The sequence below is a fragment of the Engystomops pustulosus genome, chromosome 6 (assembly GCF_040894005.1).
Source record: "Engystomops pustulosus chromosome 6, aEngPut4.maternal, whole genome shotgun sequence".
NCBI classification, from domain to species: Eukaryota; Metazoa; Chordata; class Amphibia; order Anura; family Leptodactylidae; genus Engystomops; species Engystomops pustulosus.
This window is the reverse complement of record NC_092416.1, coordinates 20638465-20654912: the sequence shown is the minus strand read 5'-3', so window position 1 is coordinate 20654912 and position 16448 is coordinate 20638465. Positions and strand designations below refer to the sequence as shown.

Here is a 16448-nt window from a genome sequence, read left to right as displayed (position 1 = left end):
AACATTCAATCCTCTTCGCCTAATGTGACTACACCGCGACCAGAACATGTCCATAAAGTTATATGTAACAACAAAAACACAGACATGTCCTGGAATAAAGTTTGTATTTCCCATCATCCTCCATTATTTACACCCATGTTATGACATTCTCACTCTCATTCTTATGAAGCGCGGAGGGTTCTGTTATTGTGCGGATAATACAATGGCGACATCTAAAAGTGACTTTTATTATCTCATTAGAGGGGTTTATGGATATATAGTTATTTATTTGGGTAACCATTGTGTAAGGAACAGACAATGATAGATCTGTGTGAATTTTCTGCAGTTCCCTTTGCTGCATGTTTTGGTGAATATACACATGTGGGGTCTGTATGATCTCCTCACATCTTACTGGTTTAGGAAAGTATGTTTTCTTTATATAAGTATCTGGATTTGTACATATTTTAGAGTAAATTTTGAATGTTAATTGCCAAATGCATCTCCTGGTTGTCTGCTTTCAAAATTCTATAGGTTTTATGGCGCCTTTACTTTTTATTCTGTTTTATTGATATATTTTGCAGGTTGTGACTGTCTAAAAATTTCTGGCTGAAAAGCAGATATCTAGTTATTACAGTTTTAGTGATATTATGTGGATTTATTCATGTGAACATATCAATAGGGCACATTTGTGAACTCTACAAATGTCCATGTATTACATTTAGGAGATGTGAAGGTAAATATTTTCTGTTTGGATCAAATTTTTTGCCATCAAAGTCAAATTTTAAGTATTTTTTATAAAATGTTTCAATTTGAATCAAAATTGCATGAAGGCGCCTATGTCTATAAAATCTTTGATGCAATTTTGAAAATGGGGCAAGTGTCGGCTTTCAGAAAATATCGGTCCCTGTCCCCAATGGGCCTCACAGTCTAATCAACCTACCAGTAATTTTTTGGAGTGTAGGAGGAAACCGGAGGACCCGGAGGAAACCCACGCAGACACAGAGAGAACATACAAAATCTTTGCAGATGTTGACCAGCGCTGCAAGGCTGTAGTGCTAATCACGGAGCCACCATGCTGCCCATAAATCTCCCTATCATCTATCTCCTATAAAATTCTCCCATATTACAGTTTGTTTTACCATACTAAAGGAGCCTCTTGCTGACTGTGACAGGTCATAAAATAGTTTTATTTTGGGGCCCCACTTTTAGTTTTGCCCAGGGCCCCACTTTGTCTAGAACCGGCCCTGCCGGGGAGTGTACTGTACGTGACTGTGGTAGTTTTAGGGACACCGTGTGGAGATGCTGCCCGGAGCTAAAGATATCTGGCCGTGAGCTCAGCCGTCATACGTCATGCATGGGAGAAAGATTGTCATCTATAAGATAGTAGAAGCAGCCACCGGCACTGTTGACACCTTTCACAGATTTGTTTCTATTCCCTTGCCAAATATAACAGGGAATAGAGGGAGGCTACAGCAGGAGGAGGGGATATTCTAGAATCGCCCTGCCCACGCCTTCAGGGGAGGAGGAATTGTCTCTAGTCTGTAACTTCCTGCTTCTGTCATCATTTTGGAGAGTCGTCTGAAGAGAAGGAGCTGCAGGACTGGAGCTCTCATTCACACCCATACCATCCTCCTGTAGGGGGCAGGACGGGCGCTCCCGTACCCCCATGTCTCAGTGTTAATGAAGATGGATTAAAATTGGAGAAGTTCTGACTGACAACCAGAACTGTGACACATGAGACAAGGAATTGTAGATCCCACGTGCCGGAGACTGAGGGAAGAGTGAAGAACATCCCCCGTCCTGCCCAATAACTCAGGAAGGGTCTGCCTGATGGGTAGGAAGTTTTATTATTTATGTTTCCTTTATGTTATTGTTATCGGGAAGTGATACATTATTGCATTTTATCACAATTGTGATTACTGTTACCTGTGGAAAGGGAATCTCTACCGCACCAAATACAATGTATCCCCTGCTGTGATTTATTACTAACCAACAATGAGAACTATACAATCCCTTCAAGTTATCACCTCCTAAGGGTCATGCCACATGTTCTGGTTCCGTTTTTAAGCATTGTAAAATCCCTCTAAATTAGAGTTTCTCTCAGTGAGCCGAAGCAACGTAGAGAGAGAAGGTTGTTCCAATAGGAAAGGATTTAATTACCACAAAAAGAGTACATGGTCTTCAGATGAAGGAATAACACGGCAATCAATTGCAAAGTTCATAAAAGTTCAAAAGAAGAAGTGAAGGGTTTCAGATGAATGTAGAGTAGAAGACGGATGGAGGAGTCCTTCCGGTGTCCTTGATGGTGGTAGCATCCTGGAGGCCTGCTCAGCTCAGCTTATATAGGAAATGCTCCCATAGACTTACATTGCATCTAATATTATCTTGTTTACCCCATGTAAGGATAACCTTACATAAGATTACATCTTCGCTTTCCTATAGTTCCTTATATGTTCCTAGGGCTGTGTTGATCATATAGCTGATGCAACATTGTCAGAGGGGGTAGAACCTGATCTCATGCTAGCACGTACTTATCTGTCATATTGATGGATATATCACAGATGCAGCTTACCATGGTCCGAAAATATACATTAGTGAACGTGGTTAGTATCACGTATAGGGGAATGGATTAATATCGATTAATATATGTTTTAACAAGCATGCGTTTTCAATCCGTTTTTGAGCTTTTTTTGTCAGTTTTTCCCAATTATCTTAATAAATTAAGCAGCCGTAAACAGCTCGTAAGCAGCCAAACGCATGGGAAATGGTAAAAAACTGTTAAAACCGGAGGCGTGCTTAAAACCGGTGGAAACGTCTGCAGTCACTCTCAATGGAGGAAAACAATAGACGACTCACAACTTCCTAGAAAATATCGCACCAGATAAAATACACTTTGAAAGTTTGGGAACCCTCTGGAATCTTCTATATTTCTGCAAAGTTTTTAAGTAAAATAAACATTGAACGTTGTAAAAAGCAGATGGAGAGAAGCAAAGCAAACAAATGCGTCAAAAATATTAGACTTTTTTTTAGGGTGAATTAATTTAATATTTCTCGGTGCAACCCTGTGCTTCCTTGGGGTTTTCTGGGAGTGTCAGACAGAAATCTTGTGTTGCTGTGGAAACTCTGCCATCTACTGATCGAGACTAGATACTGCAGCTGCAGCACATACCCACGGATTACCCAAGTGCAATGCAATCACTGACCATGCAAAATGACTATTAAAATCCTAATTATAAAACCAAATGTCACATCCACCCCAATAGACGCAGCTGAAATATGGCCACAAGTAAACATGTTGCATGTGCACAAGAAACCTCCCTTTATGATATATATAGGGTGAGCCAAAAATCCCAGGTCAGGTCACACTTATGTTTTAAAAGGGAAAATGACCTATATGATCCCCCAGCAAATAATTGGTAAGAACTATCATTAGGCCGTGTCCGCAATATGGCCGCCATCTTGAAATCGGATTTAGTGAGTCCGGTCACTCCACTTAAAGAGGACCTGTCACACCCCCCCTCTACACTTAAACGCCCCCACCAAATATGTCCCCCATAATACTCCCCCAGCCTCTTTCTAGCAATGACTTTTTAAATTAAAAAAAAAATTTAGGTTGGCAAAGTTGGCATTTTTTTGCAGCCTTTTTTTTGTCGCTTTATATGGTTATAACTTTTGAACGCTGTTACTTATCAAAGTGATTCTGAGATTGTTTTCTCCCCACATGTTGTGCTTCATGTTAGTGGTAAATTGCGACTGATAATTTTTGCGTTTATTTCCCCCCAAAAAAGCTGAATTTTTTTGAAAAATTTGCCATTTTTGAAATTTGAAATCATCGCGTTTTTGCATAGGCTGACACTGGGCCTTTAAAATTGGGTCAGGGACCCAATCTTTCAGGCAGTGTCTACAGGCAGCTCTGGGGTCCTGATCAGACCCCAGGGTTACCATATCAATGATCGGCGCCCCCCGAAGATGGTGCGGGGCGATAATGGGGGAAAGACCCCCCAGAGGCATGTTAGATGCTGCGGTCGCGCTGAAACACAGGTAGTGACAGGTTCCCATAGAGCTCTAGTAACTAGACACTTTTCTTATAGCTAAAAATTGTTCCCCTGAGATTGCCATACATTCAACTTTATAGTTTTACCTGAAATCCAAACATGGCTAAAGCGAGGCGAGGTGGGCGTGGCCTCCTCAGGCTCAATCAAGCAGCTCCTCCCCATCCTATCTCTGTGTGCAGCTGTAATGTCATGTGACCAGGGTGACATCATTGCAGGTCCTATAGCTTTATAGCAATAGAAAACTGTGCACCAAGCATATATCTCATGAAATCACATCATATAGTATCACATGAAATCACAGCAGGCTGCATGGAGAGGAGTAGAAGTCCATGGAGGCTGCTGTGATGTGAGTTACTAGGGCTCTATGGGAACCTGCCACTACCTGTATTTGTGAAAAACATGGTAACAGGTTCCCTTTAAATAATAATGTGTAAGGAATTGTGGCAGGAATAGTTGTCATGGGGCGCGGATACAATGTATTAATCTCTCCTGCCCTCCATGTTTCTCTGCAGAGTCCTCCGTGGGGTCACAATGGCGGCAGTTTTGGTTTTATATGATGGACGGATCTCTGTTCAATCAAACATTGAACATTAAATACATGAGAGATCAAAGCTCCGAAGATTGTACATTCCACTTCGATTCTCTTCCCATCTTCCATAATTGTACAGGATCCAGACTTTTGGCTTTTGCTAAAAATAAAACACACATAGAAACGTTGACCAATGACCTGAGCCTGAGGTCAGAGGACTTGACCCTGCAGCATGGAAGCGGCTGGAATGGATATGATCTGCCGGCCACTCGTGGAGGTGAGAAGAGGTCACGTAACATCCCTACAATTTTCTGTATATTTGATGAATGTATTGCATGAAAGCAGCACAGACTATTTAAGGAAGTGATATTAAAGTGAATGCATTGTATCCAGTAGTGGGAGTAAATCTGCCACTAAATCCACTGATGATAATTGGAGATTTGTTTGTGGATTGCAGAGGTCAGGTGAACCTTCAACTGAGCTTAAAGGGGCATTCCAAGCATATGAACGTCAGATACAAAACCCATAATACTATAAATAAATGAATACAACAAAACTCAATGGGGGTCATTTACTAAGGGCCCGATTCGCGTTTTCCCGACGTGTTACCCGAATATTTCCGATTTGCACCGATTTCCCCTGAATTGCCCCAGGATTTTGGCGCACACGATCGGATTGTGGAGCATCAGCGCTGGCATGCACGCGACAGAAATAGGGGGGCGTGGCCGAACGAAAACCCATCGGATTCGGAAAAAACGCAGCATTTTTTAAAAAATGCACTTACCTTCACTCAGCCCGGCTCGGTGAACTCCAGCGCGTTCCGATGCTCTTCAGCGCAGCAGCGCCACCTGGTGGACGTCGGAGGAACTACCTTAATAAATCCCGGCCGGACCCGAATCCACCGCAGAGAACGTGCCGCTGGATCACGAATAGACCGGGTAAGTAAATCTGCCCCAATGTCATTAAAGGACATCTACCACCAGGATGAAGGATTGTAAACCAAGCACACTGACATACTGGTGTGTGCTGCATCTAGCAGGATCTGTTCTTTTAACTTTTTATGCTCTTGTTTTTACAAAAAGAAAACTTTAAAAATTATGCAAATGAGCCACAGGGGCTCAATTAACATCTATGGAGTCCGGATTTGCATATTTTTTTTTAAAAACCAGAGGGGGAACACACCAGTATATCAATGTGCTTGGGTAACAATCCCTGATCCTTCATGACCAATGCTCATTGGTGCCTAAATGTCCAGGTAAATTTTTGATGTTTTGCTCTGAGACTTTATAAATGATGATAACTCTAGAAAAGCTTTACATTTCCATTTTTATTTATTTATTTTTTTTTTTGCAAGATATGTGTGCCTTTAACTCCATAACATATTTTTTCTGTATTAAATTTGCCAATAATTGACTACAAATGTGAAGAAAGAAGCTTTTTTTTGTCATTTTTCAGATTAAAGTAGTAACTTTTACCGAAATATGTTATAAATATGTACAGCATTATTCCATCACACAGGTTCAGCTACCGCTGCAGAGGGTGCATGTACTTCTGGAAAGTGAAAGTATTTTCTACAGCTTCTTATATATTCTGCCTTCAGCTGACCGGCTGGAGGGGGACAAACTTCAAACGCCAATATCTCCTAAACCCTGGGACCTAGAAACACAATTATCGTATTTTTCGGACTATAAGGCACACAAAAAATCCTTTGATTTCCTCAGAAATCAAAGGTGCGCCTTATATATGAACCGTACTGACAGACAGCTGCCTTGTACTGTGCACAGGTCTGCCACCTGCTGGCCATTCATCCTTATAATCCAGTGCGCCTTATAATCTGGTGCGCCTTATATATGAACCTAGATGTTTTAGAAGGCATTTATTGATGGTGCGCCTTATACTCTGGTGCGCCTTATAGTCCGAAAAATTGTAATATTAAACAGAAAGAGTCTCTCCGTTAATATTATATAAGGATGCATGCCACGGTGATTGGATGCCAAATAGAACCGGAGATATCCACTCTTAAAGTGACAACTGGAAATAAGAATCTGTACAACAATTTTAAGGGTTGATATATTTGGTTTTGTTAAACATCCATATGAAATCAATACACAATAAATCATATTAAGCGGGAGATTATAATTGTGTTTCTAGGAGCCAGGGCTCAGGAGATATGGCCGTTTGAAGTGTCATGACGTTAATAAACATTCTTTCTGCGTGGGGGATGTGCAAATAGGATGTATATATCTGTATGGCAGTCGTGAAGGGGGATAAAAAGTTTGCTTTTGATTCACAAAATTTTATGGGCTTTCTAAAGTAGGTGGAGTTATCTCCAAGATGACGACCACAGGATACTACAACTCCTGTGATCCCTCAGTGCTCAGTAACTCCTCCTCCCAGTGATGATGTAACAGACTGTCCTGCTCTGTTACCATAGTAATGATGTGTGACTGCCATCACTGCACATGACCTCACTGAGATGACATCTCTCCACAACACACCGGTCATACTGGATGTGTCACATACTTTACTGGCATACCATGCATAGGCAATCAACTAAAACCAAACATTGTGATGACCTGCCCACATATGTGCTCTCTGCTGCCTAGTGTGGTCTCTAGTTTTTGTGGACTCTGGTTTTTTGAGCAGCTTGTCCATGTTGTATCTCACCTCTATACTGACATCGGGTGTGGAGCGAGGCCTGTGCTAGCTATAAGCTGTGCTGTCTACAAGCGTATACACAGCACAGACAGTCTCCTCTCTGCAGTCCTGATGCTGCCCACCTCTTACTACAGGTAGTGGAGCTCAAGCAGTAGTGGATTATAATATAGGCCAGTGATGGCAAACCTTTTAGATCACGAGTGCCCAAACTTCAACCAAAAGCCACTTATTTATGGCAAAGTGCCAAAACAAAAATTTAGGCAGTAATTTATTGCTGAGGACACCAATGCAGTTAAAAGGAGGAGGGCATATTTGGGCTATTGCTGCTTCTCATAAGAGTCCCTGTATATAGGAAGAATTGTTGGGCCAGCATTCTTTGAGCCCTGTCTGGTGAACTCTATTCTGGGGTGATGGCCTGGGTGCCCACAGAGGGCTTCGAGTGCCGCCTCTGGCACCTGTGCCATAGGTTCGCCACCACTGATATAGGCGGTTTAGAGATTTGCCCAGGGCCTAAGCCTTCTAGGGGCCCATGGTCACCCAAACCAACCACCAAATTTTATACTCAGAAGGACCTTTACATATGAAATCCTGGTACATCCTCCATTCCCCAAGAAGTTTGATTCTAGTTCCAAATGTAGGAAGTGATTCCAGACACGTAGGTGCTATAATATTCATACAGCACAGCAGGACCTGAAAGTGAAGCAAATAGAAACAGGTCCACACATCCCATCGCAGCGCAGATTATTGCAGATAATAGAAGAACCTGCGCCAGTATTGAAGTATCTGACGCAACGTGAACAGCACTAGGGAGGATAGCGCCAGTTTCTATATATCTGGGTCACTATGTGGTCCAGGGGGAGGAGTTTGCAGATTTTGAGGGGAAATTGTGTTCTTGCTGCAAACACATTAATAAAGATTTTTTTTTTAACATTTCAGGGCTGCTGAGTGAGGAATCGGTGATGAATAAAATATCCGAATATCTCAAGTACGTTAACAGCTCAACACCGGCGCTGGCGGGTGGAGACAACAACCATCAGGGATGGATCATTGCTGCTGTTGTTGTTTTTGTTCTTGCTTTTATTTTTCTTGCAGTACTTTTTATTTTTTACCTTCGCGGAAAAAAAAAACAAAGGTAACGTCCACATTTTACATGATCTGATTAATCCCAGTCATTTATGAAACCGAACAACCCAGAATCAGATTAATGGTTGGCGCCCAGGCCCCGTCTGTCGCTGGATACAAGACACTGGCATTTTTTTTATTATTATTATTTTAACCAAAAATCATATTATAGCTGTTACCATCAATCTGATTACCTTACATAAAGACCAGACTGAAGAGCATTGAGGGCCACAGGTAGGGCCGGCGTTAGCAACAGGCATACCTGGGCAAGGGCCGGGCCCAGTGCTGCTGGGGGGGCCCACATGGCTGAATCTCAGTCTCCAGCAGCCTGGAAGTGCTTTGTGAGGGGTATGTATATAATGACTCCATAGGGGGGATGTATAAAAAATAACCATCACAGAGCTGTCTGAGAATGATGAACTAAGAAATATTTTAGTTACTTTCTGAAATTTTAATGCCCCCACATGAGCTCACTGCTAAGGGGTTCACTGAGGCTCTGTCGCCCAGGGGCCTACTGACACCTGGAGCTGGCTCTGGCCACAGGCAAATCTACAGGTTAACACTGATTGGTGAGACGCAAGTGAATAAACGTTACTGGCGATGCCATCAATATGGTCTCATTACAACGTGATGGATAAAATACCCACAACAGCCACAGCATAAGATAACATGAGCTAAGATCAGGCCAGTTACCAGTATCAAATAACAATATTAACGTTTATTAAAAGGGCTGCACAGTGTCCATTGTAGTAGTGCACAGAAGACGCGGTATTGTTAGTATAATCACTGGATGGCGCACAATGTTGTCACCGGGATAACACATACGGGGCTACCAACAACAATCTGATCTTACAACCAATGATTAACCCCTTAAGGACGGAGGGTTTTCCGGCTCATTTCTCGCTCTCCAACTTCAAAAATCCATAACTTTTTCATTTTTACGTGTACAGACCTGTGTGAGGGCTTATTTTGTGCGTAACAAATTTTACTTTCCCGTTATGTTATTTATTTTAACATGCCGTGTACTGCGAAGCTGAAATAAAATTCCAAATGTGGAAAAATTGAAAAAAAACCGCACGTGCGTCACGTTCTTGTGGGCTCAGTTTTTACGACTTTCACTCTTCGCTCCAAATAACACGCCTACTTTATTCTTTGGTTCGGTGCGATCGCGGTGATGCCAAATTTATATAGGTTTTATTGTGTTTTAATACATTTTCAAAAATTAAACGAATGTGTACAAAAAAGAAAAAAAAATTTTTGCCATCTTCTGACGCTAATAACTTTTTCATACTTTGGCGCGCGGAAATGTGTGAGGGGTCATTTTTTGCGAAATGAGGCGACGTTTTCATTGCTACCATTTTGAGGTCTGTGCGACATTTTGATCATTTTTTATTTCATTTTTTATGTTATGTAAAAAGGTGTAAAAGTCGCATTTCGGACATTTGGGCGCCTTTTCCCGCCTCGGAGGTCACCGCCGGCCGTAACCGTTTTTATATTTTGATAGATCGGGCATTTTGGGACGCGGCGATACCTAATATGTCTGTGATTTTTACTGTTTGTTATGTTTTATATCCGTTCTAGGGAAAGGGGGGTGATTTGAACTTTTAATATTTTATTAATTTTTTTTATTTTTTAAACTTTTTTTTTTCTTTTTTTTTTCACTATTTTTTAGACCATCTAGGGTACAATAACCCTAGATGATCAGATCGCTCCTACCATATACTGCAATACTACAGTATTGCAATATATGGCGTTTTTGCAGGTCTTACATTACAATGAGCCACTGGCTCATTGTAACGAACCTGCATAAACCATGTAGCCTCGTGTCAAGAGAAGACCCGAGGCAACCATGGTAACCGATCGCCGCCCCCTGATGACGTTCGGGGGCGTGGTGATCGAAAAAAAGATGGCGTCTTTTAAACGCCGCCCGCGACTTTGCGGGCGGCGTTTAGAGGGTTAATAGCCGCGATCGGTGCAAGCACCGACCGCGGTTATTAGCGGTGGGGGTTTTGTGCAATATGCAAAAACCCCCACCTCTGTATGAAGAGGACTCAGCCCGTGAGCCCTCTTCATACATCCCTTATACCTCTGCGCCGTAGAGCTACGGCGCAGAGCGTTAAGGGGTTAATCTCTGTAAAAAATACCTTAAAGGGAACCTGTCAGCAGAAATTGACCTTATAAACCAATACCAGGATGTTGCCAAGCAGCACCTTCCAGATCACGTTTCTTTGATGACCCAGTGTGGTGGAATCATCCAGAAAATCATCTGTGAAGGGAGATGTAAGCTGGTTATATAAAGTCAGGGAGGCGGAGATTTTAACACCGACGTCAAGCTCTCTCTTCCTCAGAAAGCCTCTTCACTGTAATTGATGGTCCTGGATCCAGAGACATCACTGACCAGATCTCCTGAAGTCTGAAGCATGAAGTCTTGTCACAGAGAAGGAGGTGTTCAGAGCTCTTCACCTTGACTTCAGTGTTATAATCTCCGCCTCCTTGACTTTATACAACCAATTTACATCTCACTTCAAAGTTGATTTTCTGGATGATGCCACCAACCTGGACCATGAAAGAAACAATAACTAGAAGGTGTTACGCTGCTTGACAGCATACTGGTAGTGGTTCATTAGGCCAATTGCTGATAACAGGTTCCTTTTAAATGGGTTTTCCATATATATATATATGAGACAGGGGAGCCTCAATGGGGGCAATAGTCAACGGGAACAGGAAAACTGGGACAGTTCTCTATAAGAAGTTTGTAATTAAGCTTTGACAAATTTTTATTACTTTGGCAGGAGGCTCAGGGAAGTGCATTCTTATCTTAATGGATGTGATACTGACAAGAACACCAATCGGTACACCATGGATGTCTCCAACACTGCCAACGACAACGCAGCTAACTCAGTTATCGACAAGGCCTCTGACACCGACACCAAACCTGATGTTAACACCAAACTTTTGTCTCCTCCTGCAAACAATGGTCAACTTCTTGACGATGAGGAAAGTCAATAATCCCATAAAAGCTGAACATCCATTCATAACCACTTGGTTGGATATCGCTCACTCCGAGCAAGGGCCTAAATCCTCCTTAAGAGTTTTTCTCTCTCCTTTTCTATTCCTATTGGTTCATGCTGCTGACTTCACGCTGTACTGGAGCTCAGTATGGAGGTAAAAAACTATGGAACTTCAAATCAATAGATGCTTCCTGTTACTGACCATGGACGCCATGTCAGGAGGAGCAGAAATGGTCTCCATATCTCAAACTTGGACAAAAATAGTGCAGAGATAAAGTTGACCACAAATGCATTGTGTTTGACTTGATTGACCTTATTACAATGGCAAGAAGTAATACCTACCGGACCAATTCCCAAGCAGGGATCTATCAGCAATGGTTTACCACCGTTCATCTATTTCCTGCTCCCGCATCGACAGACAGGAAATGCCAGACAGAGGATGAGGAAGTGTCCCGCCTCCGCTAGTGATTGGCTGATTTACAGGAAATCGAGTCGATCATTTTTATAACTATGATCACAGATACAGTTCTAAGAATTATTTATTTTTTTATTGCTCCAAGATTTTAAGTAAACACATGAGACAACCCCTGTTCACTTCCCGACGTGTTGATCATCAGGGGGCGCTGTTCCGTCCCTCCATCAACCCTTCCAGAGTGCAAAACATACATGACTGAGCTCTAGTCAGGATGAAGGTTCATTTCCCACAAGGCTTTTTTCACATTGTACTGGAGTTGATGGGGGTTATATATAAGGGTTAGAAAATTGCTAAAACTTCCGATTATTGCCCCCTTTACGCCGCCTCCCATCCACAAGGGTGTTAATTTGAGCGTTGAGGCCGGCGGCGGAATGGGTTGGTGTGGGGCGTTCCTGCACACAGTTCACATGCTGCAGTATGTTTCTATGTCTGGAAGGACCAGGCGTAGAAATAAACGCTGCGCAGCCCGGCCACCGGATACATCAAGAGACTCTGGCGTCACAGAAAGGACTGCAACATTATCATACGCCAGTGCACGGGCGCCCTAATGGTTTCACTGATCCATAGGCTCATAGATCCATAGGATCTATAGGAAATATTTTATTTCAACATGGACAAAAACATACATCCCAGGCTTTATGAAAACCATAATACAGTGTGAAAAGAGCCAAGTACATGGAAAGAAGCCAATTCAGGCTAAAGGACTGAACCTCGTGAAGAGGATCCCCTGATGCTCTTACACGCGATATGAACAGGGGTTGTCTACGGAAGACAATGGGCACATTTATTATACCTTCTCTGACAGATTTCTGACTTTTACAAATAACACTTTGGGTGTGCCAAGGTGGGGATAGGGTCAGAAATATGGCACAGAAGCCCTAATAAATGTGCCCCTATGGCAGAAAACCCACTAGGTCAGACCTGGTGTTAGGTCCGACCAGGCGGAGGTTGCACCTGAATTTACAGAGAGATCAAAGCCTCTTAGTAGATATGGGCGCCGGAGGGCTTTTGGGGGGGGGGGCTTTTTGGGGTATTATCTTAAAATCCTCCCTGCAAACCCTCCGGTGCCCGTATCTACTAAGAGGCTTTGTTCAATCGGTAAAGTCAGGTGTAATCTCCGCCAGTATATCAAAGCTGCCCATAGACGTGAGATAGCTGCTGGCTGACATGTCACCATACCACACTCATATATTTGATCAAAAGTGAAGCATGTATGAGTTTATTAGCGTGGTCAGCGTCTCTCGTGACATCAGCCAACCTTTATCCATCGTGTATGAGCAGCTTTATATTGCCCAAAGAAGCAAATTAATTTTATATATTCCATCACATTTAGATTTTTTTTAAAAAAGTTAAGCAATTGCTTTCTCGATTCTTGTCTACAGCTGCGTTGAACAAGTGCTGTGTCTCCATGGTAACAGACTACAAGCAAACTCTTTGTAGTCTGATACTCCAGTTATACTCCCATCTGTCTAAAATGTTTTTATCAAGACCTACATTTAAGATACTGATATCTCACCCCAAATCTACTACGTGAGTGGTAGAGGCTTAGGCTCACAAGAACAAAATAGCCGTGTCAATCAAATGATTCTTATCTCCGCAACATCTACTATCGTTGGTTAGGTTTCCATATACATGAGATGATCATCAACCTCACTGGTTCGGGTATTGTACATGTAGTTTGTATGAAAAACCTTACATTTACTAAGCTAGCTGTAAGTGGGTACAGTCATAAGGTAATGGTAAAGGATCAGACTACAGGATGAGCAGTTTCTGTAGTCTGTAACCATGGAGACACAAACCTGTGCATGGAGTCTGTAGGTACAAGTCGGATATTTTTAAATAACATTGTTTTAATTTCTAACTTCTAATGAGCTGGAACTATAAAATAATGTGAAGCCCCGTGCAGGGGTTCCCCTCTATTACAGTCCTGTACTTTAAGCTGGAAGTACATGGTGCAATATATGGATCCGCTGGGCCACCACCAGTTCTACTAGAACCTACCATGCAGCAGACATTTGTGGAAGAGTTTCCAAGACACTGGTGGTCTATGAGCAAGATGATGTCTGTTACTTGTTGGAGAAATGTAGACGGGCCATTGCCGGCTTAAAGGGGTTGTCCATACCCCAAGACATTTTATGAAAAGCACCTGCGAGCCTGTGGCGGCCTACATGTGATTTACTCATGTGATCCAGGAGGATACAGCCCTGATATCAGAGACCGGAGTCAATCATGTGACCTCCGCCATCTTGTTGGTGAAGCACACAGCGCTTTTGGGTAAAAGCTTGTGAAATCTTCCGTATGTTCAAGAAGCATTATTCCCTCTGCCGAGTCCTCAGAGGATTAGCTCCACCTTAATTATTATATTATATAATTATAATTATTATATTATATTCTTATATGTTTTTATTATAGTATATTATTTTAGTATGTATATTATTATAGTGTACAGTATTATTATATTAGTTTATTATGTATCAGGATTTTAGCGGAGTCTTAATCCTGAATGTGTGAACATGGCCCGAGGCTTCCCAGGGAGATGCTTGCAAAATGTAATTGTTTATTCTACCAGGCTGCGGCTTTTGGAGGAATAATCCAGTTTTTATAAGAATGGCCGCTCAGTAATACGAGGCTTTCTGTTGTGGCTCATACTGGGGAATATTGAATGGGGGACATTCATAGGCCCTAAGGACTACATGCACATAGGGCTGCAAACTATTATCCTAGGGTAAAGTTTACGTCCTATTTTGCCTAAGTGGAGATCGGAGTGCTACTCACCCCTCCCATTTCTATATGAGCTGAGCGGCCCAAGCACCGTAGGAGATGCGCGGCCTTGGCTTGTTCACTTTGCAGTAAGACATATTGGGGGTCATTTACTAAGGGCCCGATTCGCGGTTTTCCAGACGTGTTACCCGAATATTTCCGATTTGCGCCGATTGTGGCCGATGCACCACAATCCTATCGCGTGCGCCAAAATCCCGGGGCAATTCAGGTACAATCGGCGCAAAACGGAAATATTCGGGTAACACTTCGGGAAAACGCGAATCGGGCCCTTAGTAAATGACCCCCATTGGGTTCTCCATACCGTAACCGTAAACAATAGACCTTGGGGGTTGTGGGGCTGTGAACTAGATGCAATTTTCGTGGAGCGTTCACGACTTTAGATACGGTCTTGGGCCACTAAGTCATATGGATTGGGGTTGTGATCTTGTAAATGCTCAGTGTATACATTGGGAAAGGTCCCGGCATATACATTGAGCGTAGAGGTTAAGATAGACTGGCAGACGGAGGCATTGTGGGAATATTCATCAGGGCCTCTGCGCCACATTAGTGTCGTAGGAACCTGGAAATAATCGCAAATTCTAGCTTATTACTAGCACTTGTGATAATCTCCCCAATCTGCCACCTTCACGAAGGAGGTGGCGGGGGGGGGGGTGCGGCCAGGCGCACGGAGGGCATGGATAGCCAGGAGTGGGTGTCCCTGTACCCACGCCTGCGCCCTCGCTGCAGCCCGTGAATTTTCACATGTAAAAAATCACCAGCTGCGTTTCTTTCTACGCCAGGCATGACCCGGCATAGGGAGACCCCCATAGTTTTTATTAGTATACAACTAATCTAGTAAAAAAGACGAGATGAAAAGATATCAAGCTACATCTTTCCATCCTCCCGATACGTTGTACCGGTGATGTCACTGGAAACGCCCTTAACATGGGCCGCAGCCATTGGTCATTCCCCTCCCCACATTCAGTGGGATGGAGAAGTCACCGATCCACATATTCCACGTGTGGCAAAAAATGACATATGAGCCCAGTCTTACTGTATGTCTATTAGGACATAGACAGAGAATGGACTTTGTAGGTATCACCAGGGTTCTGGGGCGGAGCACATCCGCATGGAGCAGGTGTGTTCCAAAATATACCATCAATAAATACCCCCCGGTGTGTACTGGGCCACAGAATAGACTGTGAGCAACAGGGACCGGAACTGGTGAATTGATTATAATTTGTGTACATCGCTATTGAATATGTCATAGATATATTTTGCTATTGTTGAAATTGTTGTGCAGATTTCTTTAATTTGATGAAATCTCATGTAATCGCTTATCTCTCTAAATATTACTGGGATCTGTTATTATTCCCTGATAAATGATTGTCTGAATCTTATGTAATAAATCATATAGAGGAGGGACTCGTGTTCTTCTTCGCGTCTCCAGATCTGGAAGCCATAAAGGATTAGTCGGAGGTGAGACTATTCCAGGAGGTCTCGTACCTCCACCAAACTACTGTCCTTATGTTCTACTACACAACCTGTCTGCATCCATGGGTGATTTGGGACATTAAGTGTTGGTGTTGTAAGTTCCCCTGTCAGAGAAGAAGACCCCAGTGTTGGCACATGGTAGGTGACCATTCAGGTCATGTCTCTGTATCTTGATGCTGCTGATAGATGTCATGTATATTACACTCCCCAGGTCCCGTGACTTCACTGCTGGAGGTGAGTGAGACTGCACATGCAACATCCCCCACCGGGGACTAGCCTTTCTTCGGTGGGCTGACCCTACAGCCTGGCAGGTCTCCAGCCTGATCCAGGGACCACACTGAGGCACATTGGTGCAAATCAACTCA

The 16448-nt window shown here is 42.9% G+C and overlaps 1 protein-coding gene across 1 annotated transcript; it reads left to right on the top strand.

Annotated features, from left to right (window-relative positions):
* Nucleotides 1–1561: 1561 nt before the first annotated feature.
* LOC140134634 (uncharacterized) lies at nucleotides 1562–14687 on the top strand. The gene is made up of 4 exons (XM_072155088.1): nucleotides 1562–1813; nucleotides 4547–4840; nucleotides 8158–8353; nucleotides 11136–14687. Exons 1-4 carry the CDS (start codon nucleotides 1810–1812, stop codon nucleotides 11350–11352), a joined length of 711 nt encoding a protein of 236 aa, XP_072011189.1. The 5' UTR covers nucleotides 1562–1809; the 3' UTR covers nucleotides 11353–14687.
* The last annotated feature ends 1761 nt before the right edge of the window (nucleotides 14688–16448 follow it).